This window comes from Garra rufa, chromosome 21, assembly GCF_049309525.1.
Source record: "Garra rufa chromosome 21, GarRuf1.0, whole genome shotgun sequence".
NCBI classification, from domain to species: domain Eukaryota; kingdom Metazoa; phylum Chordata; class Actinopteri; order Cypriniformes; family Cyprinidae; genus Garra; species Garra rufa.
In genome coordinates, this window is record NC_133381.1 from 33,490,748 (window position 1) to 33,517,330 (window position 26,583).

At 34.5% G+C, this 26,583-nt stretch overlaps 1 protein-coding gene across 4 annotated transcripts in view; it reads left to right on the top strand.

The window, feature by feature from the left end:
- dtnbb (dystrobrevin, beta b) overlaps positions 1-26,583 on the top strand; it is a 75,960-nt gene that overhangs the window by 38,484 nt on the left and 10,893 nt on the right. For 3 of the 4 annotated variants that reach the window (XM_073826514.1, XM_073826515.1, XM_073826513.1), the window contains exons 11-16: positions 18,751-18,841; positions 19,078-19,163; positions 21,122-21,235; positions 21,949-22,045; positions 22,221-22,241; positions 24,900-25,059. In XM_073826514.1, coding sequence (XP_073682615.1) covers positions 18,751-18,841; positions 19,078-19,163; positions 21,122-21,235; positions 21,949-22,045; positions 22,221-22,241; positions 24,900-25,059 — 569 coding nt within the window. Of the gene's footprint in view, positions 1-1,194; positions 1,270-18,750; positions 18,842-19,077; positions 19,164-21,121; positions 21,236-21,948; positions 22,046-22,220; positions 22,242-24,899; positions 25,060-26,583 lie in introns of all 4 variants that reach the window. The other variant, XM_073826516.1, reaches the window with a different exon arrangement.

The following is a 26,583-nucleotide window of genomic DNA, read 5'->3' on the forward strand; positions in this document are numbered from 1 at the left end:
TTCTTGTAAAATGTACTCCACTAATCTATTATTTACAATTTCACGAAAAACAAAAACAGTACTTTCAGTATTTTGGATTGTAGTGAACAAATGCCTCGGATTTCCATCGCAGAGCCATGGAAAACCTGGGAATATCAGGGAATTTTAAAATTATGAATTTCATACTAAAAAGTCATAGTAGTATATACTTTCTAGTTCTAATTTCAGATTTAAAACAATTATGGGAAAATTATGAAAATTTATTAAAGGGGTAAAAAATGAGGGGTAAAAAATAAAAATTTTGTTTATAAACAGTATTTTCACTCAGAAATTGCGAGCAAATTTCACAAATAATTACAAAGAAACTATTATACATTAACTGAATTATACATCACATTTTAAAGTAAAAAGATTTATATAGGAGTGCGATTTTTAGAAATTAAGTAAGCATGAAGGTCGATGCCTATCCATCAGTAGGTCGTAAGCAGATCGTAGGAAAAGTACAAATGAGATGTAAATTATTAGGAATTAGCCAACACACTCTTAAAAATAAAGGTGCTTATGCCATAGAAGAACTTTTTTTTGTCTAAATGGTTCCATAAAGAACCTTTAACATCTGAAGAACCTTTCTGTTTCACAAAAGGTTCTTTGCGTTGAAAGAAGGTTCTTCAGATTACAAAAAAGTAAGAAAGTGATGGTTCTTTAAAGAACCTTTGACTGAATGGTTCTTTGTGGAACCATGCTTCTATGGCATCACTGTGAAGAACCTTTTATAGCACCTTTATTTTTAAGAGTGCAGTTTGTCAAAACAAGCAAAAAAGAAATGAAGCAAAAAAGTTGTGTACCGTGTGTCCATCAAGACTGGCGGGCATCGAGTCCAGATGGATGCCGTGGCACTGTTTACTCACACAAATTACCTCCTGCAATGTCACCAACTCCTGTTTCTCCCAACCTTCTCGGATTTCTGCTGCTTTAATTAGAATTCCTCCTTAGAAACCCTTTTGTCGTCTTGTTAACTTAATTAAGTTTGGGCAAATAGCATTAAATTAAAACGTGTGCATCTGGAAGGCGATTATGACGAGGAAGTTTCATGTGCGCTCAAACGGTGCGCTTCAAAAATAACATCACTTCCTAGAGCGGTTTGATGTGTGGAAAGCTTAGAGCGTCATCCGAAGGTTTGTGTCTAGGCTTGACTCAAACTCTGTGATTTTGCAGTCAGCTGAGGCCAGTGGCCAACGACATGAACGATACTGTTCTCATTTCCTCCGGGGCGCCCACGCCTTCAAAAAGGTAAGCGCTCCACACAGGCTTCTGTCTGCATGCTGATTGTGTGTGTGTGTGTGTGTGTGTGTGTGTGTGTGTGTGTGTGTTTTAAGCTCCTCCACTTAAGCCTGTTATGTAAAATGGCTTGTTTTGAAATTATGCTGCGCGAGGATGAGTAGAAGATTGTAGATTCTTTCTCTGGGCGGAATATTTTCCATGTTTATTGCATCGCTGCAGAATTAGGTTGAAAGTTTGCCTTTCAAAGGCAGATGACTAAAAGCACTGAATCGAGAAATTGGCCTGCTGTCTCCGAACCCTCTGCGCTTCCCGGGCTGGGCTGCAGCCCAAGGTGATCCGGAAGATAAACTCTGATGGAACGAGAGCCTTATCTTGTAAATAGAGAGTTGGTCAGGTTGGCTTTTTTGCTTTTGTGCTGTTGACACATGCCCAGGTTCCCAAGACAAATGCCTTTGCTTGTAGTCACTTAAAGGAACACTCCACTTTTTTTGGAAATAGGCTCATTCTCCAACTCCCCCCGAGTTAATAAGTTGAGTTTTACCGTTTTGAAATCCATTCAGCCATTCAGCATAGATCATTGAATCCTATTAGACCAATAGCATCACGTTCAAAAATGACCAACGAGTTTCCATATTTGTTGTATTTAAAACTTGACTCTTCTGTAGTTATATCGTGTACTAAGACCAGTGGAAATGCAAAGCTGCGAGTTTCTAGGCTGATAAGATTAGGAACTACACTCCCATTCCGGCGTAATGGTCAAGGAAGTTTGCTGCCGTAATATGGCCGAAGCAGGCGGAGTATTATCAGAAAAGAGTTCCCAGCTAGTTTAGCATTTGCACATGTGCTGCGTGGTATTACTGCTCCTGCTTCAGCCTTATTACGGCAGCAAACTTCCTTGACCATTACGCCGGAATGGGAGTGTAGTTCCTAATCTTATCAGCCTAGAAAATAGAAGCTTTGCCTTTCCACCGGTCTTAGTACATGATATAACTACAGAAGAGTCAAGTTTTAAATAGGACAAATATCGAAACTCGTTGGTCATTTTTGAACGTGATGCTATTGGTCTAATAGGATTCAATGATCTATGCTGAATGGCTGAATGGATTTCAAAACGGTAAAACTCAACTTATTAACTCGGGGGGAGTTGGAGAATGAGCCTATTTCCAAAAAAAGTGGAGTGTTCCTTTAAAGGGATAGTTCACCCAAAAATGAAAATTCTGTCATTAATTACTCGCCCTCGTGTCGTTCCAAGCTTGTAAGATCTTCGTTCTTCTTCAAACCCAAATAAGATATGTTTCATGAAATCCGAAATAGTAATCATTCATGATTACTTAATTAAAGTGACGATTTATGAATAAAATGATGGTTACATGAACGAGTTTGTTTTACATTCTTGTTGCAAGTTCTTAGGCAAACCTTTCAGCAGCTGAAAAATGATCATGTTGTCACTCCAGCAGTATTTCATAACATGCCATTTATAAGAGATGGTTTGATGCAGTGTGTAAATTACAGTACATGAAAACTTTCAGAGGTATTGACTTCAAAGTTTTGGCAGATGTTTCTTGCAAAACCACAATTGTCTCTGGCAATGTAAGCTAATCGTCAATCTTAATCTTAAACGAAAGTGTTTTATGATTATGATTTATAGTTGCACATTTGGTAGATGTTTTTTTTATTATTATCTGAAGTAACTTATATTGCATTAAAACAACATATTTGTATCAGTTCATGCGTTCTCTGGGAATCAACCCATGACCTTGGCATTGCTAGAGCCATGCTCTACTTTTTTGAGTTGAAGAAATGAAACCTTAACGATGATGAATCGAAACAAATAATATGAAAACTATTATTGACAGTGTTTTCATTTTCCTTTTATGAACTAAACTGTTGCTGTAATTTGATGACTCTTGTACATTCTGACATTCTGTTGAAACATATGTACAGTACAATTTTTATATATATTTAAAAAATATATACTTAAAAACCTGTTTTTCAATGTTACTATAGTATCATTTATATACTTCCATAGTTTTATCAGTAGTTACTAAAACACTAAAAATAGTTTAGTAATTTTGCTGTTTTTGTAATTTTTTTTTCAAGATTAGTTTTAGTTTAGTTTTAGTTATTTTAGTTCCTCAAGTTAAACTAAATGTAAATTAAATATTTTCTTACCAACTAGATGAAATGTAAGTTTTTAATATTTTATTTCAGTTAAACTTAACATTTTTTTGTAAGTTTTTTTATGGTAAGTCAAATGTTTACTTAATTTTTTTAAGTTAAAAGTTTACATGCACCTTGGAGAATCTATATTTATAAAAATAACCCTGTTCAAAAGTTAGATTTTTCAAGAGATTCTGTATACTGTGTTGTTACCTGAATGATCCACAGCTGTTTTTTTGTTCAGTGATAGTTGTTCATGAGTCCCTTGTTTGTCCTGAACAGTTCAACTGCCTGCTGTTCTTCAGAAAAATCCTTCAGGTCCCACAAATTCTTTGGTTTCCAGCACTTTTGTGTATTTGAACCCTTTCCAACAATGACTGTATGATTTTGAGATCCATCTTTTCACACTGAGGACAACTGAGGGACTCATATGCAACTATTACAGAAGGTTCAAACACTCACTGATGCTTCAGAAGGAAACACAATGCATTAAGAGCCAGGGGTGAAAACTTTTGAACAGAATAAAGGTGTGCATTATTCTTATTTTGCCTAAATATAATTTTTTCCCCTTCTGAACCATCAGTGAGTGTTTGAACCTTCTGTAATAGTTGCATATGAGTCCCTCAGTTGCTCTCAGTGTGAAAAAAATGGATCTCAAAATCATGCAGTCAGCTTATGAACAACTGTCTATCACTAAACAACAACAACAACAACAACAACAACAAAAACACCATGCAGGTAATAACACAGTATTAAGAATCAATATATGTGGACTACATGTAAACATCTTTTATGTGAAATATCTTAATATATATAAAAATATAAATGTATTTTGTATGATCCCTCTTATTTTGGTAAAATAATTAACATTTTGCAGATTCTGCAAGGTGTATGTAATCTTTTGACCTCAACTGTACAATAACCTTGCCTTTTATTTTGACTACTTTTGAGTTTAAAGCTTGCTCAGGGGGGACCAGACCCTCCAAACTCATAATTCGCACCCTGGTTTGATAAATTTCTTTCGAAAAGATGCTTGCAGAAACCCACGGTTTATTGCGAAACATTTTGTATTTTATTACACTGGTGAGCTCTGGTGCAAACATCTCCATCAGCCGAAAATTCAGTCCCACTCTTTATAAGATCCACCATTCCCCATTTATTTACAGCCGCTGCCAAAGCAGCCCGTTCCTCACTGGATTTCTTGTGCCGCACGCTTTCATTTGAACACATATTGGAAAGTAAGTTGTTACATTTGTTGTCATTGTGTCAGGCGGCTGACAGTACTTAATATCGTGTGAATACTAAAAAACGTATCGAGTTTCGGAGCGACGTGTGTCGTGACGGCAAATCACTTAAATGCACCAGATGTGGCATGTTTTGCGCAGAGAACGGTTTGGTTTGTGTGTATTCTGCTCTAAATATAGCCCAGCGTCAAGGCAGGACTAGTGGACGGGTAAACACTTCACCCTACATGAAGTCCCTCACCGAGTCAGTCTAAAAGGAGCTGACTTTACTCGACTCTTTAACCTCAGGCGATCGCAGAAGCGACGCATTTCAATGGGGTCTGTGGTTGAGGGAGATTGTAGATGTTAGTTTCATCTCTGCTTCCATCAATAACGCGCCACTGGTTATGAAATCAAAGACACAGACTGTCAGTCTCTCTGCTTGAACCTTTCACCCAACATCACAGTCGTACATTACAACACATTGTTTGTGTGAGTACAATGTCAAGTGCTGGTAATGCCTGCGGCACCAAAAATATATGCAGAATTACAATGCACTTAATTCTTGTCTCGACTCTGAGATGTTAGGGACACAAGAAGTGCTCCTTAGCATTCTTATGTAATTATGGCAGGTTCAACCCGCCACACTTGATTACGTTTGTTAGGGTCGCGATGATTTTCAGTAGTCGATACCAATACTGCTGAAATTAGGCGGATTACTAAAAGCATTCAGTCGAGAAATTGCCTGCTGTCTGTGAACCCTTGCTGCATCTCAGGTTGGGTTACAGCCCAAGGTGATCCAGTGGTGGTTTATTTGCATGTGCTATCTGCATTGTTTTAGCACCTCGTTCGTTGAAGGAATTATGCAAATCAGGTAAAGCTGCAAGTGCATCAACAAAATCTGTAATGAATGCAATTCCCGATCTTTCAGGCCAGTTATAAATTCTTTGCTATATGGGGGATGCAGCAGACTACACTTCACTGGGACTCCAGCACTATTTCAGTCTACTTAGCAACAGGTTTAGTTAGATTGTGGGTGGATAGTGATTAAGATACAATTTTAGATCAACATGAGATAATTTTCACAATTCTAGCTACCTATTTTCTTTCACAGATTTAAAAAGGTAATATTAAAGGAGAAGTTCACTTTCAGAATGAACATTTCCTTATAATTTATTCACCTCAGTGTCAACCCAAAGAAATCACAAAGAAATTAAGGTTTTCTCCATATAGTGGACTTCAATGGAGATCAGGTTCAAATTGTAGTTTCAATGCAGCTTCAAAGGGTTCTACACAATCCCAGCTGAGGAATAATGGTGCGTTCACACCGGATGCGACTTGCGCGGAAAAAACGTGCTATTCGCGCGTAGTTGAACGCTTGAACATTTGAGTTTACTCGCGCCATTCGTGCGGTAAAATTCGCGTCATTCGCACGTGACATTTTCTTCACAACAGACGCGAATTCGCGTCATGGGAGGGGCTTCTGCCACTCGTCAGCGGGAAAGTAGTTGTAAAATAGGTGAATGAGCTCAATTTGCCAGCTTTAACTTGCTTGTAGTCTCAATATGTATGTATATGTAGGTCAAATTGAGTTAAGAGCGTTTTTTAAAACTTACCAGATTGTCCGACCTCTTCATTCACTTTCTTCCTACCAAGATCCTTTTTATTCCTGTTTCTACAAAAGTCCAAAGATGTATCGTACAGCTCCGAGTAACCACAGACAGCAACGGTGATTTTGTCCTCCATTGTTGTTTCGGATTTCTGCCTCCGTCACTACTAGAGCAAGCTCCTGATTGGTTAACGCGGCGCGGATTTTCGCCAAAGTTCAAATTTTTGAACTCACGCGTTTTGCGCATTCGCGTCCGGTGTGAACGCACCATAAGGGTCTTATCTAGCTAAACCATTGGTCATTTTCATAAAGGGGTCCTATTATGCTCTTTTACAAAGTCTTTATTTTGTTTTGGGGTGTACTATAACATGCTTTCATGCTTGGTCGTTCGAAAAAAGCGACATATTTCACATAATTTACATTATTACAATAGCTTTCTCCCCAGGCTGGCATAAATGGCTCGATTAGGTCCGGCTTTGATAAGGGTCTGCCTTCCGAAAAGCAAAATGTGTTGTGATTGGTTAGCAGTCCCACTGCATTGTGATTGGCGAACAGCTTAGATGGCGTTTCAGTCCTGCCACGCCCCTTCAGCAAGTTCTGTGTACAACTGTGCAAGATAGATTAAAGTGATTCTTATGTTTTAAATAAGGATATTTTTCTTACAAAAACACATCAGATCGCTAAAGGAGGCTTTTTTTCGACCCTCTATACCCCACATGTCAACGGCGTGGCTCCAGCACGGCTACCGGAGCAGTTTGCGGACACTTTAGTCAATGCTTGCGTTTATACGAGCCACCCTACGGCTCGTTTAAGCATCCCAGAAGTGGCTCTCCTTGCTACATCACTAAAGTTAGGTGAATCCCACACCTCATCTCTCCCCAACCACCAATGATTCTAATTTCCGTAGGCAGGATTTATTTGAATGATATTATAATGGACTAGCCTGGCTATCGCCAGACCACGTTATGACTTCGTCATGATTCGTGGTCTGGGAACCACATGTTCATTTTCTCGTATTTGAGGCGTGGTTTTCGAATGCCCAGAGCCGTTTATTGGGCGATACGAATGTCTATCAAATGCGCCTGTGCGTAGCTCATAGCCAATCGTTTCAATTATACTGGATGACGTATGTAGAGCGAACGCCAAAAGTTGCTCTTTTTTCAAAATAAACTTGCGTTCTAAACTACTTAGAACACTATACCGTGTCTACACCAGACGCGACAGTTGCCGCGCCGCAACAGCTAAAGTCTGTCTACACTGGACGCAAGGCGACCGTTGCAAATCATTTAAACTTTTGTGTGAGCACGTCATAAATAGAACGCGGCAGCAGATTACAGTCGGGATTTGCCGTGTCTCGCCGCATCCAGTGTAGACAGCATAATAGGTTCTAATGTCATTTGTCGCGTCTGGTCACGCCGCTCGCGTCCGGTGTAGACACGAAAGATAACTTCGCGTCTGCTGCCATGCTGGATCCATAGTAACAAACTGCTTCGGTGAGTCGCATAGAAGGCGTCATCGTCTTGCTGCTCCCTCCCCGTTCTGTGATTGGTTCCCTATCTTAGGTGAAAATTAGGTCCATGGTTTCCAGACTGACTAGCAGCGTGAATAAAATCGCGCTGCGCAAGGCAGGATGGGGAAACCCAGGCTAATAATGGACCATGTTGTGACATCCTAGCATCCTGAAAACAAACACCAAAGGAATTTGTTGTAGTTCTTGAAAAGGGATTTAAAAAAAAAAAAAACTAAATATCTTCCTTTGGAGTGGACTTTGAGATTTGTAACTTTGTAGATGTTTTTTATGCCCAAACATACACACCACACACTGGCTAAAATTCAAAAAGTGAAAAAGCATAATAGGACCCCTTTAAAATAAATTAATATTTATATACTTTTTAACCACAAAAAACACTTGTCTTGCACAAATCACGTTGGGAAGGTCATGTGCGATTAGTACATTGTCTGTGTCTTTCGATTCAAAAAGGTTTGGGTTGGGCTAAATCCTCCATCTCATTTTCACCTCCATCTTCACAACACATGCAACATCGTTGTTTTACCTTTTTTTGTAAAGGGCGTTTCACTATCTGTACATGTTCGCTTTGTGAACACTGGGTCACGCGCGACCTTATCATCATTACGCAATGTGTGAGGTCGGGCTGGTGCAAGACAAGCATTTGTGTTTAAAAAGTACATACATTTTTATTGTTTTAAGAAAATGACTGATTGTTTGCTAGACAAGACCCTTATTCCTCGGGTGGGATTGTGTAGAGCCCTTCAAAGCTACATTGAACCCGTTGGCCACCATTGAAGTCCACTATATGGTGACAAATCCTGTTATGTTTTTTTTTTTTTTTTTTTTGCAAAAACCTTAATTTCTTTGCGACTGAAAAAAGATGACATGGGGATGAGTTAATTATCAGGAATTTTTTATTCTGGAAATAAACTTCTCCTTCAATATAAATACTAAATAATTATTTAGTACTGTAAATAATTATTGCTGAGGTATATAAAGAGGTTTTTTTTTGAGAGAATTATATTATGCTGCATTTGTTTGATCAAAATACAGTAAAAACAGCAATATTGTGAAATAACACAACCTGAAAGAACTGTGTTCTATTTAAATAATTTTTAAAATTGTATATATTTTTGTGATGCAAAACTAAGTTTTCAGCATCATTTACTCCAGTCTTCAGTGTCACATGATCCTTCGGAAATCAATCTAATATGGTGATTTGTTGATGTTGTAAACAGTTGTGCTGCTTAAAGGGATGATAATAGTTCACCCAAAAATGATAATTCTGTCATTAATTCCTCACCTTCATGTCATTACAAACCCTTAAGAGCTTTGTTTGCCTTCAGAACACAAATTAAGATATTTTTGATGAAATCCGAGAGCTTTCTGACACTGCATAGACAGCATTGGTACTACCACGTTCAAGGCCCAGAAAGGTAGTAAAGACTGACACAGAAGAGAAGAAATTGTTGAATAAAGTCATTCTTTTTGTTTTCTTTGTGCACAAAAAGTATTCTTTTACCATTATAACTATTTTAACAATGTCTTTACTACCTTTCTGGGTCTTGAACATGTCAGTTGTGTTGCTGTCAATGCAGGGTCAGAAAGCTCTCGGATTTTATCAAAAATATCTTAATTTGTGCTCCTAAGATAAACAAATAGCTTACGGGTTTGGAACGACATGAGGTTGAGGAATTAATGACAGAATTTTTGGGTGAACTATCTCTTTGGAAACCTTGATACACTTTTTTTTCAGGATTTTTTGTTAAATAGAAAGTTAAACAGTATTTATTTGAAATAGAAATCATTATAAATGTCTTTACCATCACCTTTAATTAATTTGATGTGTCCTTGCTTATTAAAAGTATCAGATTCTTAAAAAATGCTTATGACCCCAAACTTTAGTATTTTAGTGAAACAACAAAGAAATACAGCTTTGGAAAGCAGCTGTCTGTCTGTGGAAAATGAGTCTGTTTTTTCTTTTAAATATTTTATCTTAGTCCTGAAGTACCAGAACTTTTGACATTGCTGATGTCTGCCGTGTTGTAAGTCGTGATGATTTTGTTTGGACAGTAATGCTGTGCATTACGGCTTGATGAAGATGACTTTCCAAAATGACATTGCTCATGCAATTTATAAAACAGACAGCTTTATGTACACTTGCACACAGTTACAAAATCATCATCCTGTTCCACTTTAGTAGTGACACTTGGTACAAACCTAGGACGTGATCTGGGTGGCGCACAAGTGGCGAGCAGCCACGTCTATAAACCTAATGGCCAATCCTCATAGTCTAACAGCCCGATTAAAGAGGAGGCATGAGAAAAATAACTGCAGTAGATTTTTTTGATGAATAGATTAAAGAGACCAAAGACAGCCTGTTAGATTTAGCCAAAATGAATAATATTGCATGTGTAACCACTATAGAGACATCAGAAGGTCGACAGCAAATTTCAGAAGATCTGGCCGAGGTAGGGCTGCTCTCGGTGGATTCATGAGCACTGAACGGCCGCTGACGCCCTGGAGCTCACATCTTAACATTCAAGCAAATTTTCAAGTAGACATTATACACTCTAAAAAACAAGTACATTCTCACTCTAAAAAACTCTTAAAACTATATTCCGTGACACAAAAGCAGTGTTATTTATAAAATTACAGTGGATTTGGACATCCACCATGACACTCGCTATGAGAAATAACAGAAGCGGAGATACACACAGTGAACCAATTAGAGTCCTGTTGTCACTAGAATATCATACTCTTCTCAGCCAATCAGATTTAAAGACCAGAAAGACACATTTCACACTGAGGACAACCGAGGGACTCCAGGACTTCCAGAAGGAAACATGATGCATTAAGAGCAAAGGGGGTGAAAACTTTTGAATTTGAAGATCAGGATAAATTTAACTCATTTTATCTTCTGGGAAACATGTAAGTATCTTCTGTAGCTTCTGAAGGGCAATACCAAATGATAAAAAAATTAGGCAAAATAAGAAAAATGTACACATCTTCATTCTGTTCAAAAGTTTTCACCCCCTGGCTTTTAATGCATCATGTTTCCTTCTGGAGCATCAGTGAGCATTTGTAATAGTTGTAATTCTGTAATAGTTGCATATGAGTCCCTCAGTTGTGCTCAATGATCTCAAAATCATACAATCATTGTTGGAAAGGGTTTAAATACACTATAACACTATAAATATCACTAAATAAAAACACAGCTGTGGATCATTCAGGTAACAGCACAGTTTTAAGAACCAAGTCTATGTGAACTTTTGAACAGGGTAATTTTTTATAAATTCAACTATTATTTTCATTTGTGGACTATATGTAAACGTCTTTTATGTGAAACATCTTATTCAGGTCAGTACTAAATAAAAAATAGCATGCTTTTTGTATGATGGCTCTTATTTTGCTTAAATAATTAACATTTTGCAGATTCTGCAAGGTGTATGCAAACTTTTGACTTCAACTGTATATAACATATTACAACATCCTTGGTATCTCTAACATTCAAACCATGAACAGCAAGATGCTGTGCCTCATGAACCTTCATAAGAAATTTCTCCTTCTCTCTCTTACTCATTTTGGGTGTAATTGCATGGCCTTGTAGGAACATCAGAGCGGTAGGCGGGACAATGAGCACGATCGAGTCTCTCTGCTGACGGTGCACCTCTCAGGCACACGTTCATTTACCGGGTCGGGCCTTCAAGGACAAGTGGCCTTGTGTAGAATTTATCGTCTGCTGGGTCATGGCCAGTCTTGCTGCCAGTACAGAAATATCATTTTCCATTTGCTCTGAATGAGTTTTTAATTTGAAGTTAAGTGAGTATTGACCACCTGTCAGTGGATATGAAATCATAGACTCCACCTCTATTACAGTCTCACCGAACAGAGAGTGCTGATATGCTCTTCATGTCCTTTATTGACTTTTGCATTGGAATGGGTCGGAGTATACTTATTTTTGTTTTACAATAATCTTTGTTTTAGAATGTAAAATGTTAGAATTTGACTTTATTGGCTATTGTCTATTGGATTTAATGCTCCTTAAGGGATCTTTATTGATTTGACAAACTAATAACTATGAAGTTGTTTGTTTGTTAATATGTATTATGAATGGCAAATGTTCACACTGTCACTTCTAGCTGCCATACTCTATCATTTTATTTTGGCTGTAAAGTTGAGGTGATGTGATCTGTATTTGATCGATTTTCCCTTTTTTAGACTGTGTTGAGTAAGCTTTGTGCCACCAGTTTTTAATTTTCCATAAGGGACTGTGTGTTTGGACATTTTTTCGCTTATACTCATTGTGTGTCTGGTGGATCACACACATGGGACTCCATTGTTATGGTCAGTCTATAAAATTTAGATTGTTTTCGCTATTAGATTTGCTTTGTTTTTGCTTGGATGCACTTTTTGAAGCACACCAAAGTGTTAAATAATAATAATAATAATAATAATAATAATAACAAAAGTTTAATAACTGCATATTATTTTATTGTTAAATGTAAAATAGTCATGATAATAATAAAATAATTATAATATTAATTAATGAATTAAGTTATTAATTAATTTTAATTTAAGTAATTTGTAATATTTCAAATAGAATGATGATGATCATTTTTATTACCATATTATTTATTTACTTATTAACTTAATTTACTTATTTATTTATTAACTTAATTAAAATTAAATTTTAGTAATTTGATATTTGGAATAACATTTACATATTTAAAATAACATTTTAATAATTACATTATTGTAATGTTTCATTTATGTAATATAAATTTATTTATTTATTTTAATACATTTGTTATATTTCAAATACAGTTAATATAATTGAATATTCTTGTAATGTTATATGTAATAATAATAATAATAATAATAATTCAATATTTTACTATTATTTGTAAGATTTCGAATGCAGTTTTAATATTTAAATGTTGTAATGTAATGTTGTTATTATTATTACTACTATTATTCTTATTATTAGTTTTGTATTTTAATATTCAAAATAACATTTTACATTTTAATAATTGCATACTGTAATGTTAATAATAATAATTATATTATGATTTTTTTTAGTAATGTTTAAAATTTCCAATACAGAATAATAAAAAAATATAGAAAGGTTAATATAATTAAACATTATTATAGTGTTAAATAAATAAATTATAATATGAATTAATTACATTTGAGTAATTTAATATTTGAAATAACATTGCATATTACTGTAAAATTGTGAATAGTTTAATATAATTGAATATTATTATTATAGTGTTAAATGTATTCATTTATTTATTTTTAGTAATTAAATATTTTGAATAAAATGTACATTTTCGGAATAACATTTTAATAATTGCATATTGTAATAATAATGAATAATAATAATTGTATTATTGTTTTAATTTTAGTAATGTTTAAAAGTTTGAATACAGTTTAATATTATTAAAAAAATTATTAATTGTAGTGTTAAATGTGTTATTTATTTATGTTTGTTTATTTTTAGTAATTTACTATTTAAAATATGTATATATAGTTTTTATTTTAGTAAAGTTCAACATTTCTAATACATTTTAATATAATTAAATATTATTATAGTAATAAATGTATTATTTATTTATTTAGTTATCTGTTTGTTTAATTTTAGTAATTAAATTTTTGGAATAAAATGTACATATTTGTAATAATATTTTAATAATTGCATATTACTGTAATGTTGCTCTAATAATAATGAATAACAATAATAATAATTATTATTGTTATATTAATTATTTTAATTTTAGTAATGTTTAAAATTTCGGATATTTATTTATTTATTTATTTGTCATAATTTAATATTTGTAATAATTGTTTTCATTTTAGTAATGTTTAAATTAATTAATTAATTCATTAATTAATAATTATAGAACTTTAATATTTGGAATACACGTTCAAAATTGCATATTGCTGTAAATTTGAATACAGTTTAATATAATTTAATATTATTATAGTGTTAAATGTATTGTTGTTATTAATAATTATTATTAAGTTTGCAGGGACATATTTCCACTGTTATTATTATTATTATTATTATTAGGTTTGCAGGGGCATATTTCCAGTTATACTACAGGGCCGTTGAATGCTTGAATCTGATTGGCTGACGAACGTTCTAGAGGTGTGCATTATTTTCAGGGAAACGCACGGCGAACGTAGTTCCAGGCAGCTTTTGACCGCAGTAAAGGAAAGGAAGGAAAGGAAAGGAGGCCAAGTATGGTGACCCATACTAGGAATTTGTGCTCTGCATTTAACTCATCCAAGTGCACACACACACAGTAGTGAACACACACCCGGAGCAGTGGGCAGCCATTGCTGCGGCGCCCAGGGAGCAGTTGGGGGTACAGTGCCTTGCTCAGGGGACTCACCTCAGTCGTGGTATTGAAGGTGAAGAGAGTGCTGGTTATTCATCTTCCCCACCGACAATCCCTGCCGGACCTGAGACTCGAACCTGCAACCTTTGGGTTACAAATCTGACTCTCTGACCATTAGGCCACGGCTGCCCCGTGTACATGTCTATATCACTTCGCCACACGATTTCAGTTATTTCAAAGGTCCTTACAGCCCAAAACGGCAAAATAACCAAAAGCTACAGTGACACTGGCAAAACTAATACATACGGTAAACAACAGGAAAAAAACGACAGATTATGTCCATGTTTTTTCCACAATATTACGTTTTATTATGTACGGAAAGCACATACTCTATTTCTCTCGCTCTCTCTCACTCACAGATGCACACACATACAGTTAGCACTCACGTTAGCATTCGCGCTAATGTTGTTAGCGCATCTCTGACGATAAACAACTTAAAAACGACATGACAGTTCTCACGTGAGGTAACACCGGCGTGGTCGTGAAGAAAATGAACTTAAAGTTTAACTGTCAGTAGAGACAATGCTGCCAGTCACCTTTGAGAGACACACAGACTTGAGAGAGGTAATTTACGATCTTAAACTCTCTCCCCCCTCTCTTGCCGTCCGTCTACTTGTCTGTTGGTCGGTCTAAACTTCATTATTAACTGCATTAGGCCCCGATCACACCGAACGCGTCTTTTAGTTCTAAAAACGCGAGGCGCACAGCACTGCCTTTTTCGGTGACTTTTAATAAAAGAGCAGTGTGCTGCGTTTTTTTTATGTTGCTAAGCAACGACCAAAACAGCTGTCCTGTCAATCAAATCAAAGGATTATAGCGCGAGCTCTCTAAAATCTTAGTTGTTTGCTGTTAAGTAAACTGTCATATTAGCAGAAACCCTAAAAAATACAGCTCCGGGTTACCCACGACAGACACCAAAGGTTTCTCCTCCATTTCTTGCAGTCTCCAGACTTTTTAAGCAACGGTAAACTTTCGTCACCACAACAGAAGGCCCGCCTCTCCATTCATTCGATTGGACAGTGGAAAAGAACGCGAATGACGTTGGGCGTTTTTCCGCTCAGAGTTTATTTTTTTTCATCTTCAGGCGCTCAGAGCGCTCCTGCAAAAACGCGAGGCGCAGCAGGCGGCGAAAACGCGAGGCGCCCGGGGCGCATAAGGGGCCGTTCACATGTCGCGCCTAAAAACATGTGGAAAACGCTAGGCGCTCCGCTTTCTTCCTTATCAACAAAGCACTCGGGCGCTTGCGCTCCGAAAGCGTGTTCTGTTTCTAAGCAACCATCAGCTGCGCTCTAGCTCCAAGCCCCTATGCGTCTCCATGCATTGTTTCTTCTATTAGCGTCAAAATAATGGGGGCTTGACAAATCATAAAGTTCAGGAAATCCCTGGACCACAATGATGAGCTGCTCCTCCATGTTTCTGCTGAGGTTTCAATGTAACGGAAAAACGTGAGAAAGCTGATTGGTTGTTCATGTCACATGACCTGCGGTGCGCTTGCGGCATTCTGAAAAGCTGAGATGTTTTTTATCTCGATGCGGCGCGGACGCGGCTGGAAAAAACGAGCGCGTCGCACCGCGTGCGCGTCGCGACCGCGTCGCTTCCATTATGCGCGCGCAAGCCGCACGTCTACATTTGAAATAACGAACTTGTGCGCGCAAAAGACGCTACATGTGAACGGCCCCTAAGCAGTGCGCAGAACGCTCACTGCCAACAGAAAACCATTCAAAAGAGGCGCCTCCAACTGCAAAAACGCGTTCGGTGTGATCGGGGCCTTAGGGGCCGTTCACATGTCGCGGGCTAAAAACGCGTGGAAAACGCTAGGCGCGCACGTGTCGTGACCGCGTCGCTTCCATTATGCGCGCGCAAGCCGCGCGTCTACATTTGAAATAACGAACTTGAGCGTGCAAAAGACGCTACATGTGAATGGCCCCTTAGTTTGCTATCAACGGCTCAAGCGTCGTTACTAGGTCTAAAATGACGTTTTGGAACTAGCAACGAAGCTGTTGGATGACATGCGTAAGAAATTAATCCTATTCACAATAGCGTTTTAAGGATAAAAACCAGACGAATGTCTTGAAATATATCATCTGATCGATGTCTTGAGGTGTGGTAAGCGGAATAATTGACTTCGGGCTGTAGAATTCTGTGAAAATAATGCACACCCGAGGTGGAACGGCCACATCACCACCTCGGGTGTGCAGTATTTTCTAAGAATTCTACAGCCCGAAGTCAATTATTCCTTACTTAAATAATTTAAGGAAGACCCCTTTGTTTCTTCTAGGACACAGTTATTCACCCATAGCTTTTCTGCCTAATGAGATTTTTTTTTAGTCCCTTGCTATGCACTGGTATTTATCTTGAATAAGTGCACATAATTTGAAACATATTTGTCTAAAGTGCTCCTCATTTCTTTGTGTAAAGCTTTTTAATGAGAAAAAATTACCCAGAGCACCTTTAAGTGTCAATATAAGGGTCTAAGAGTCGCTGTCAGGGTGCCATATCAATAAGTGGATTCCAGTGGATCAATCTCAGCATGACACTGATTATTATAAACAGCATGTCTGTCTGTGAGACGTCTGGCATGAAAACAAGCCTCTTAATGAATCACTCCGCTGAGAGCGTGAGAGTTCAGACGGGTCACAGCAGTGGGGCCACAGGGACCGACACAGCACTACACTCATTTATTATCCTATTGTATTATCACACTATTATAATATTTGTGTTACGTTTGATGGATGAATGTGGCACGTCCATGTGGATAAATGTGTGTTTTTGTGCGGTGTCTGAGTCGTAGAACATACACATTCACACATATGCATACGTGATTCACTCCTAATTGTAGAGCACTTAACGAGGAAGGAAAACATATGCTCCGTCATCTGCTCCAGCCATATGCCAAACCCTATAGCACACTACAGCCTATGCTTGCACTGCACACATCCATTCACACACAAGCTACATGCTCTTTTAGGTTGAAGGAAATGCTAAGACTGATATATTAATAATCCTTAATTAGATAAATAATATAATGTAAATATATATAAAAAATTATCTATACGAAATTTCTGTAAAAATATCTGTAGTGTATTATATATCTTCAGTTTGTTTACAAAAATGTAATGGAAAATGCATTATTATATTATATTATATTATATTATATTATATTATATTATATTAATGAATTTCTGTATAATAAACATTTATATACATATTATATTATATGAAATATAATACAATTTTATATTATAATTAGTTATATTATCTTGACTTTGTAACAAACGTATATCAAAATTCTAGTAACTAAATGAATATTTACAAAAAATTTATACTTTCTATTTTGACTGTTTACAATAACTTTACATAAAATTTCTGTAATTAAATGAACATTTACAAAATATTTACTCAAATTAATTACAAAAATTGTAAATATTATATTATATTATGTTATATTATATTATATTATCCTGACTTTGTAACAAATGTAAATAAAAATTGTAAATATTATATTATATTATTTACTCTGTTTATGATAAACACCTAAATGAAATCAAATATTACTCAAAATTCACTGCAGACAATTTGGGGAAAAATATATTATATATCTTGACTTTGTTTACAATAAATGTATATAAAATTGTTGTAATTAAAATTAGCATTTACAAAATATTGGCTCAAAATTCATTACAAATTTTTGGAAAGTGCATTATTATATTATATTATAATATCTTGACTTTATATTATATTATATCTTGACTGTAACAAATGTGTATAAAATTAAATATATTTTTTTTAAATATTACTATATTGCAATGACTGTGTATAATAAATGTATATATATATATTGCTTAAAGTAAGTGAACACTTAAATGAAAAAATATTTAGAAATAATATTTCACAAAAAATGAGAAAAAATCTATATTATATCTTGACTTTGGCTAACAAATGTATATACATATAATTAAATGGCAAATTTACTCAGACATCTTAAATATTATACTATTATTGTTTATTTGTGTGTAATAAATATAAAATTGCTGAAATTAAATGGACATTTACAAAATATTTACTCAAAATCTACTACAAATTTTGAAAAAACCCTATATTAGATTAGACGAATAAAATATATTATTATTCTAGTGTTATATTATGTATCATAACCTCTAGATTAAAAGTACTTCTAAGCTTTGAAAGCCCTGATTTCACAGTTGCTATTATATTATATTATATTATATTATATTATATTATATTATATTATATTATATTATATTATATTATATTATATTATATTATATTATATTATATTAGTAGTAGTAAAAGTTATTAGTGTTATAATAAATGATGTATCATGGCTGTAGTTAAGCTGCTCTGAACTATCAGTAGCTTGTAGCTTGAGCAGCCACATTTTAGAGCATCTTCCCCAAACGGTTTCCTGATGCTCATCTATCATCTCAGATGTTTCATTACTCATGGTGATTTCTGGAATTCACATCTGCCATCATCCGTCTCATGCTCCATCACTCTCTTTGCCTCTATGCTTCTTCCTGCTCTATGTATTTCTTCTTATGCTGTCTGTCTGGTCTGCAGCACCCTTGAGAGTCCCAGCAGACTGGATGAAGAACATCGTCTTATCGCTCGATATGCTGCTCGTCTGGCGGCAGAGGCCAGCAACTCCACCGTGAGACTCAATTCACGAACACACTCCAATTACACCTCAACACTTCACAAAGGAGGACAATTTTTGTGTGGAATTTATTGAAAATCAACAGCATGTTTAGTTAATAGTCATTTTGCTCTACATCTGGCTTTTATGCTCTATAACTATGCAACATGTTTTGTTTATGTGTTCATTTATTGCCATCTTTTTAATTAGTTTTGCACAGTTTCAGTAAAACTAATTATTTTGTCTTTCAGCAATGCCCTCCAACTGATCTGGGTTTCAACTTCGATGCTAATAAGCAACAGAGGCAGCTCATCGCAGAACTAGAGAATAAAAACAGGTGCGGTTTTGATAAGTTGGATGTTTCTTGCTTTGTGATGGAACTACATCTCTTCAAGCTAAATTTAAAGTCATTATGTATTCATGTTTACTGTTCCATAAAAGAATAACCATAATTAAAATGCTGTAATTATGGAATATATTTAATTTTTCAACCGATAAAAACATTAAATATTTAAGTTAAATGTTATTTAAACAGTAATAATAATAATAATAATAATAATAATAATAATAATAATAATAATAATAATAATATTTTTCATATTATTAATATTGTAATATATTCAATTACTCAATGAAAATGTAATTAAATATTTAGGTATTATTTACAATTTATACTTAATTACAATTAATTTAATTTTAGAGTAATAATAATTCAAATAGCTAGTTAACAGCGAGAACTAATATATTATATATTTCATATATGTAATATGTAATATATTTAATTATTGAAACAAAAAAGATTAAATATTTACAAATAATACTTATTAATTACAATGAATTAAATAATTAATAATAATAATTATTATTATTATTAGATTTGATTATTTAACTAATAAAAACACATTTCATTAATTTAACTACTATATAACTAATAATTGGTTTAATAATTATAGCAATAATATCTGTTATTATTATATAGTTGCATAGTATATTATTAATTTAAATATGTAATTGTTATTATTATTAAAGACAAGAGTTATTACAGAGACTTTTACTTTAGAATTGACTGCTTTCAGTGTTTATTATTATTATTTGTATTGTTATATAGTTATGTAGTGTATTATTAATTTAAATATTTCATGTTTTATTATTAATAATAATAATAAAAATAATAATGATTATTATTAATAAAGGCAAGAGTGATACGGATGTAACAGATACTGTTACATTAGAATTGAGTGCTTTTAGTGTCTATTATTATTATTATTAATATTAATTATTATTATATAGTTATATAGTATATTATTACTTTAAATGTTTTGTTTTACTTTTAATAATAATAATGATAATAATAATTTAATTATTATAATTATAAGAATTTATTATTATTCTTATTATTAAAGATGAGTGATTAAAGAGACTTTTACACTACAATTAAGTGCTTTCCGTGTCTATTATTATTATTATTATTATTATTATTATATAGAATATATAGTTATTATTAATTAAAATGTTTCATGTTTTACTATTAATAATAATAATTATTATTATTTAAGGCAAGAGTGATTACGGAGAATGTTACATTAGTATCCAGTGCTTTTAGTGTCTATTATTATTATTATTATTATTATTATGTAGCTATATTTATAATTAAATATTTAATGTTTTACTATTAATAATTATTATTGAGACTGTTTTACATTAGAATTGAGTGCTTTCAGTGTCTATTATAATTATTATTATTATTATATAGTATATTATTACTTTAAATATTTAATGTTTTACTATTAATAATATTATTACAATAACATAATAATAATAATTATTATTATAAATTATTATTTATTTGTTATTATTAAAGACAAGAGTGATTACAGAGACTGTTTTACATTAGAATTGAGTGTTTTCAGTGTTTATTACTATTATTGTAGTTATATTATAGTATATTAATCATTTAAATATTTAGTGTAAATTGAATTATTATTATTATTATTATTATTACTATTATTATTATTATTAAATGAGTAATTAAACAGACTTTTTTACATTAGAATTGAGTGCTTTTAGTGTCTATTATTATTATTGTTATATAAAAATTATGTTTATAGTGTATATATAGTTATATAGTGTATTATTAACTTAAATAGTTCATGTTTGACTATTATATTATGATTATTATTATTATTATTATTATTATTATTAAAGCCAAAGAGTGATTACAGAGACAGCTTTACATTAGAATTGTGTGCTTTCAGTAGATCCCAATGAATTTCACTTTAATTCCTGTGCATACAGAGAGATACTGCAGGAAATCCAGCGTCTACGTCTAGAACATGAACAGGCTTCTCAACCCACTCCTGAGAAAGCCCAGCAGAACCCCACTCTACTGGCAGAGCTACGACTGCTACGGTACACAAACACTTTCACACACAGCCTTTATACCTGCATGGACAAAACCCAACAGAATTTGAGTTGTAACTTTAAATTACCCATAACATCAATTACCTGGAGCGTTTCAGAACATTTGAGGTTGTTAGAAACATAACAGGCTTTAAATGGACTGAATGGGATTTCACTCCCTGTAGTCATTGTTTCAAGTCATTTAAACGAAATACCTTTCATGGGCACCAGAGGGCATGTAGGAGCCAAATTAGTTTTTTAATAATATGTTGGTCTCATTAGATGAGTGAATGTGCACATTTCCATTATGGGAGGTTTTTGCTCTCTTTGTTTTGGTTTCATGGAGATTTAGGCACATTATGTGCATTTCTGAGTTGAAATGGGTCATATCCCACACATTTCTCATGATTTTTTTTAACCCTAAAAAGCTGTTTTGCTACTGTACCTTTAAGAATAGTATATGTGAATATCCTCCTCTTGTGGTTCTCAATCCCATTTTAGCATGAGACATTTTTCCCACTGAGTTTTTAAAATTGTATGAGTGGGTTGTGGAGGGAGCTTTGCATTATGAACATAGTACAAGGAGCTTTTTATTTCACAAGAGCAAAGAAAATCCTGTTTTCCATCATATGTGCCCTTTAAGTCGCGTATATTTGGCAGTCATTGATTTTTATGATTCATATGGTGATTCATTTATTCATTTTGTTTGTCGTTTGGTGCAGGCACAGAAAAGACGAGTTGGAAAGGCGCATGTCGGCCCTGCAGGAGAGCAGGAGAGAGCTAATGGTCCAGCTGGAAGGTCTCATGAGGCTGCTGAAGGTACGAAACTTTTTGGGCAACAATCTGGCTCTTCATTTTCCACACCATGTATGAAAACTTCATTTGTTTTCTCGCTGTATGCTCACTTTTTTTTCCTCACCTTTCTCTCTTCCACCGCTGTCTCTCTGACGTGTCTGCTTTCGCTCACTGTCATCTCTCATCTTCTGGCTGACAGGATGAAGAGCAGAAACAGGCAGTAAGTGTTCCTTTAATACAGCTCAGAAATTCTGGAGTAAACACATAAGGTCACAGCTGCAAAAGTTTGATTTAACATATGTATTGTGCTTGGAAAGTCTTCATGTATTTTAAAGGGGACATCGGATACGAAATTCACTTTTACATGGTGTTTGCATATAAAAGTGTGGACACTATGATAAAAATCCATTCACTTCTTTTTTTAATCCCCAAAAAACCTAAACAGTCTCAATTTTCAAGCGTTTAGATTTTCTGAGCAGTATGAAGTCATATTGCTCAGGCTCTGCCCACGACCGCTGATGGACTGTCCCGTATTAGCATAGTTCTGCCCTCAGCCAGTGGTACGCTGCCCGCCATTTTCTCTGCACTCGAGCAGTTGAAGCGACAACAATGTTTCATAAGTAATGCAGGTGTTTTGTACTTGGATGTAAAAGTGAACATAAGTCTTCTTTTTTTCACCTGACATTAGAGCCACTGAGGACACAGTGAATTAGATTTGTTTTTGATGGCAGTGCGCCACTGAATACACAAAAAATTGAGGGAGAGAGGGATGGAGTGAGCAGTAGCTCATTAGCATTTAAAGATGCACCGAAACAGGTCGCTGTGAACAGAGCTGTTTTTCACAAGGTAAAAAGGGTGTTTTAGAAAATGTCTATAATATTATTAGAAGATGATTAGAAGACATTTAGAAGAAGATTAGAAAATGTTCAGAAGATGTTTAGAAGATGAATAAAAGATGTTTAGAACATGTTTTTAAAGATGGTTTGAAGATGTATTGAAAATGTTTAGAACATGTTTGGAAGATGATTAAATGTTTAGAAGATTATTAAAGATGATTAAAAGATGTTTACAAGATGATTAGAACATGTTTAGTAGATGTGTAGAATCCCAGATAGCACACATACATCTGCAAGATGTCTGTTTTACATTCTAAATAATAAACATCTTAAAGACATCTAATAGAAATCTATTTGACATCTGATAGGAAACGTCCTATAGACGTATTGCAGATGAGCAAACACTCTAATAAATACATATTGCAGATGTAAATGCAAATGTCAGATAGTCGTCTCCGAGAGAAGTATGTGTGCTATCAGGGATATGTTAATATGGTGCTTAGAACATGTTTAGAATATCATTAGAAGATGTTTGAAAGGTGATATTTAAAAAATTGAAAATGTTCTGAAAATGATTAGATGTTTAGAAGATGTTTGAAAGATGTTTAGAAGAAGATTGGAAAATGTTTATAATATGATTAAAAGATGGTTAGAAGATGTTTAGATGTTTCCTAGATAGCACTAGTACGTCTGCAAGATGTCTGTTAAAGATCACTTTATCTGGAAAGCATCTGATGTGTACAAACATCAGATAGACGTCTATTTGACATCCGATAGGAAACGTCCTATAGACGTATTGAAGATGAGCAAACACTCTAAAAAAATATGTCTTTCAGATGTAAATGCAGATGTCAAATAAACGTCTCCGAGATGTATGTGCTATCAGGGTTAGAAGAAGTTTAGAAAATGTTTAGAATATGATTAGAAAATAAAACTTTTTTTAATCCCCAAAAAACCTAAACAGTCTCAATTTTCAAGCGTTTTGATTTTCTGAGCAGTATGAAGTATTGCTTAGGCCCCACCCACAGCCGCTGATGGACTGTCCCGTATAAGCATATTTCCACCCTCAGCCAGTGGTACGCTGTCCGCCATTTTCTCTGCGCTTGAGCAGCTGTAGCGACAATGTCTCGTAAGCAATGCAGGTGTTTTGTACTTGAATGTAAAAGTGAACATAAGAGTCTTTATTTTCTTCTGACATCAGAGCCACTGATGACACATTGAATTAGTTTTGTTTTTTTATGGTAATGCTCCACCGAATACACAAAAAAATGGAAGCATTTAAAGAGAGAATCAAACCAGCATGTGGAAAATGGGCATTCAATGTCCGCTTTAATAGTCATGCATCCCTACTCTTTTTGTCATTTTTGGAGAATCAGTCCATTTTGTTCAACAAAAGGTCAAAAGCCATAAAGGCTTGACATTATATAAGGCTTAGCAAATGCTGACACTGTTCAACAATTACAAATCTAGAAAAACTACAAATCTTTAAAAATGACTGATAAGTGAAAGTTGCTTAATGGGAACAAAGCATGGATATGTCATGAGCTTATCGCAGACTGTCTCTGTGGGCGATCTCTGTCACGTCTGCTCCTCATAACGAGGACATGAAGCTCCCATTTCCAGTCAAGTCCCGCTGCTTTGTTCCTGTGACCCAGGGAGGGACCACGAGCCGCATGTCTCCCTGCCAAATATCAGAGACCTGCTCTCCTTTCATCAGGGCTAAGCACCTCACGTCTAATGTGACTGCAGTCTGGCCAGCCATCTGCTGCCTGGCAGTGGGCCACAGGCCCTGGGCCCAGCATCAATCTGTGGGACAGCGCGGCCCTTTTCTACCATCCTTTTGCTCCTCTAATGGCACTTGCATGCTGTTCAGTGAGCTCTCAGGCCACAAAGCATGCGCTACAATCTAAAGAAACAGATCAGATATCTATAGGTGTGTCTGCAGTAGTGGTTTTTTATTAGTGCTTCTTGGGGAGCGAGGGACCGATGGAGGTTCAGGTTGTTACATATCTAGTGTAATTTTTGTGTTCTCTCTCCTATAGACTCAGACGGGGAGTTCGCCCCACTCATCTCCCAGCCACAGTGCCAGCTGCACCATGCCTATGCCCATCCGCTCAACATCAGCCGGCTCAACCCCCACACACACGCCACAGGACTGCCTGGCAGGGGTCGGAGATGACGTGCTGGATGCCTTCTCTCAGGGTGAGAAGTCTGAAGCTTTGCATTGACATTATCATGCACACAAGATGTTTAGAAGAAGATTAGATGATGTTTGGAAGATGATTAGAAGATGTTTAGAATTTGATTAGAAGATGTTTGGAAGATGATTAGAAGATTAGAAAATGATTAGAAGATGTTTGGAAGATGATTGGAAGATGATTAGAAGATGTTTAGAATATGATTAGAAAAAGACTAGACAATTATTAGAATAGGATTAGAAGATGTTCAGAAAATGTTTGGAAGATGATTAAATGTTATAAGAATATTAGAAAATGTTTATAATATGATTAGAAGATGTTTGGAAGATGATTAGAAGAAGATTAGAAAATGATTAGAAGATGTTCAGAAGATGTTTGGAAGATGATTAGAAGATGTTTAGAAGAATATTAGAACATGTTTACGATATTATTAGATGTTTGGAAGGCAACTAGAAGATAATATGATTAGAATAAGATTAGAAAATGTTCAGAATATGATTAGAAGATATTTAGAAGATGTTTGGAAGATAACTAGAAGATAATATGATTAGAAGATTAGAAAATGTTCAGAATACGATTAGAAAATTATTAGAAAATGTTTAGAAGATGAATAAAAGATGTTTAGAACATGTTTTTAAAATCTTTAGAAGATGAATAGAAAATGTTTAGAACATTTTTGGAAGATGATTTGAACATGTTTAGAAGATTGTTAAAGATGATTAAAAGATGTTTACAAGATGATTAGAAGATGTTAAGTAGATGTGTAGAATATGTTTAGATGGTGCTTAGAACATGTTTAGAATATCATTAGAAGATGTTTGAAAGATAACCAAGACATTTAGAAGATTAGAAAATGTCCAGAATATAATTAGATGTTTAGAAGATGTTTGGAAGATGATCAGAAGATATTTAGTAGATGTTTGGAAGATAACTAGAATATTATATGATTAGAAGAGGATTAGAAAATGTTGAGAATATGATTAGAAGATGTATAGAAGATAAATAAAAGATGTTTAGAACATGTTTTTAAAGCTGGTTAGAAGATTTAGAGAAAATGTTCAGAACATATTTGGATGATGATTAGAACATATTTAGAAGATTATTAAACATGATTAGAAGATGATGATATATGTTTAGATGGTGCTTCGAACATGTTTAGAATATCATTACCCTGATAGCACACATATATCACAGAGACGTCTATTTGATGTCTGCATTTACATCTGGAAGACATATTTTTTAGAGTGTTTGACAGATTAGATGTCTTTAAGACATTTATGATTTAGAATGTGCGTAAAACTGACTGATCTTACATGTGTCTGTCAGATGTTTGTACAAAACAGATGCTTTCCAGATCAAGTGTTCTTTAACAGATATCTTGCAGATGTACGTGTGCTATCTGGTTTGAAAGATGTTTGGAAGATGATTAGAAGAAGATTAGAAAATTTTCAGAATATGACTAGAAGATGTTTAGAAGATGAATAAAAGATGTTTGGAACATGTTTGGAAGATGATTACAGATGTTTAG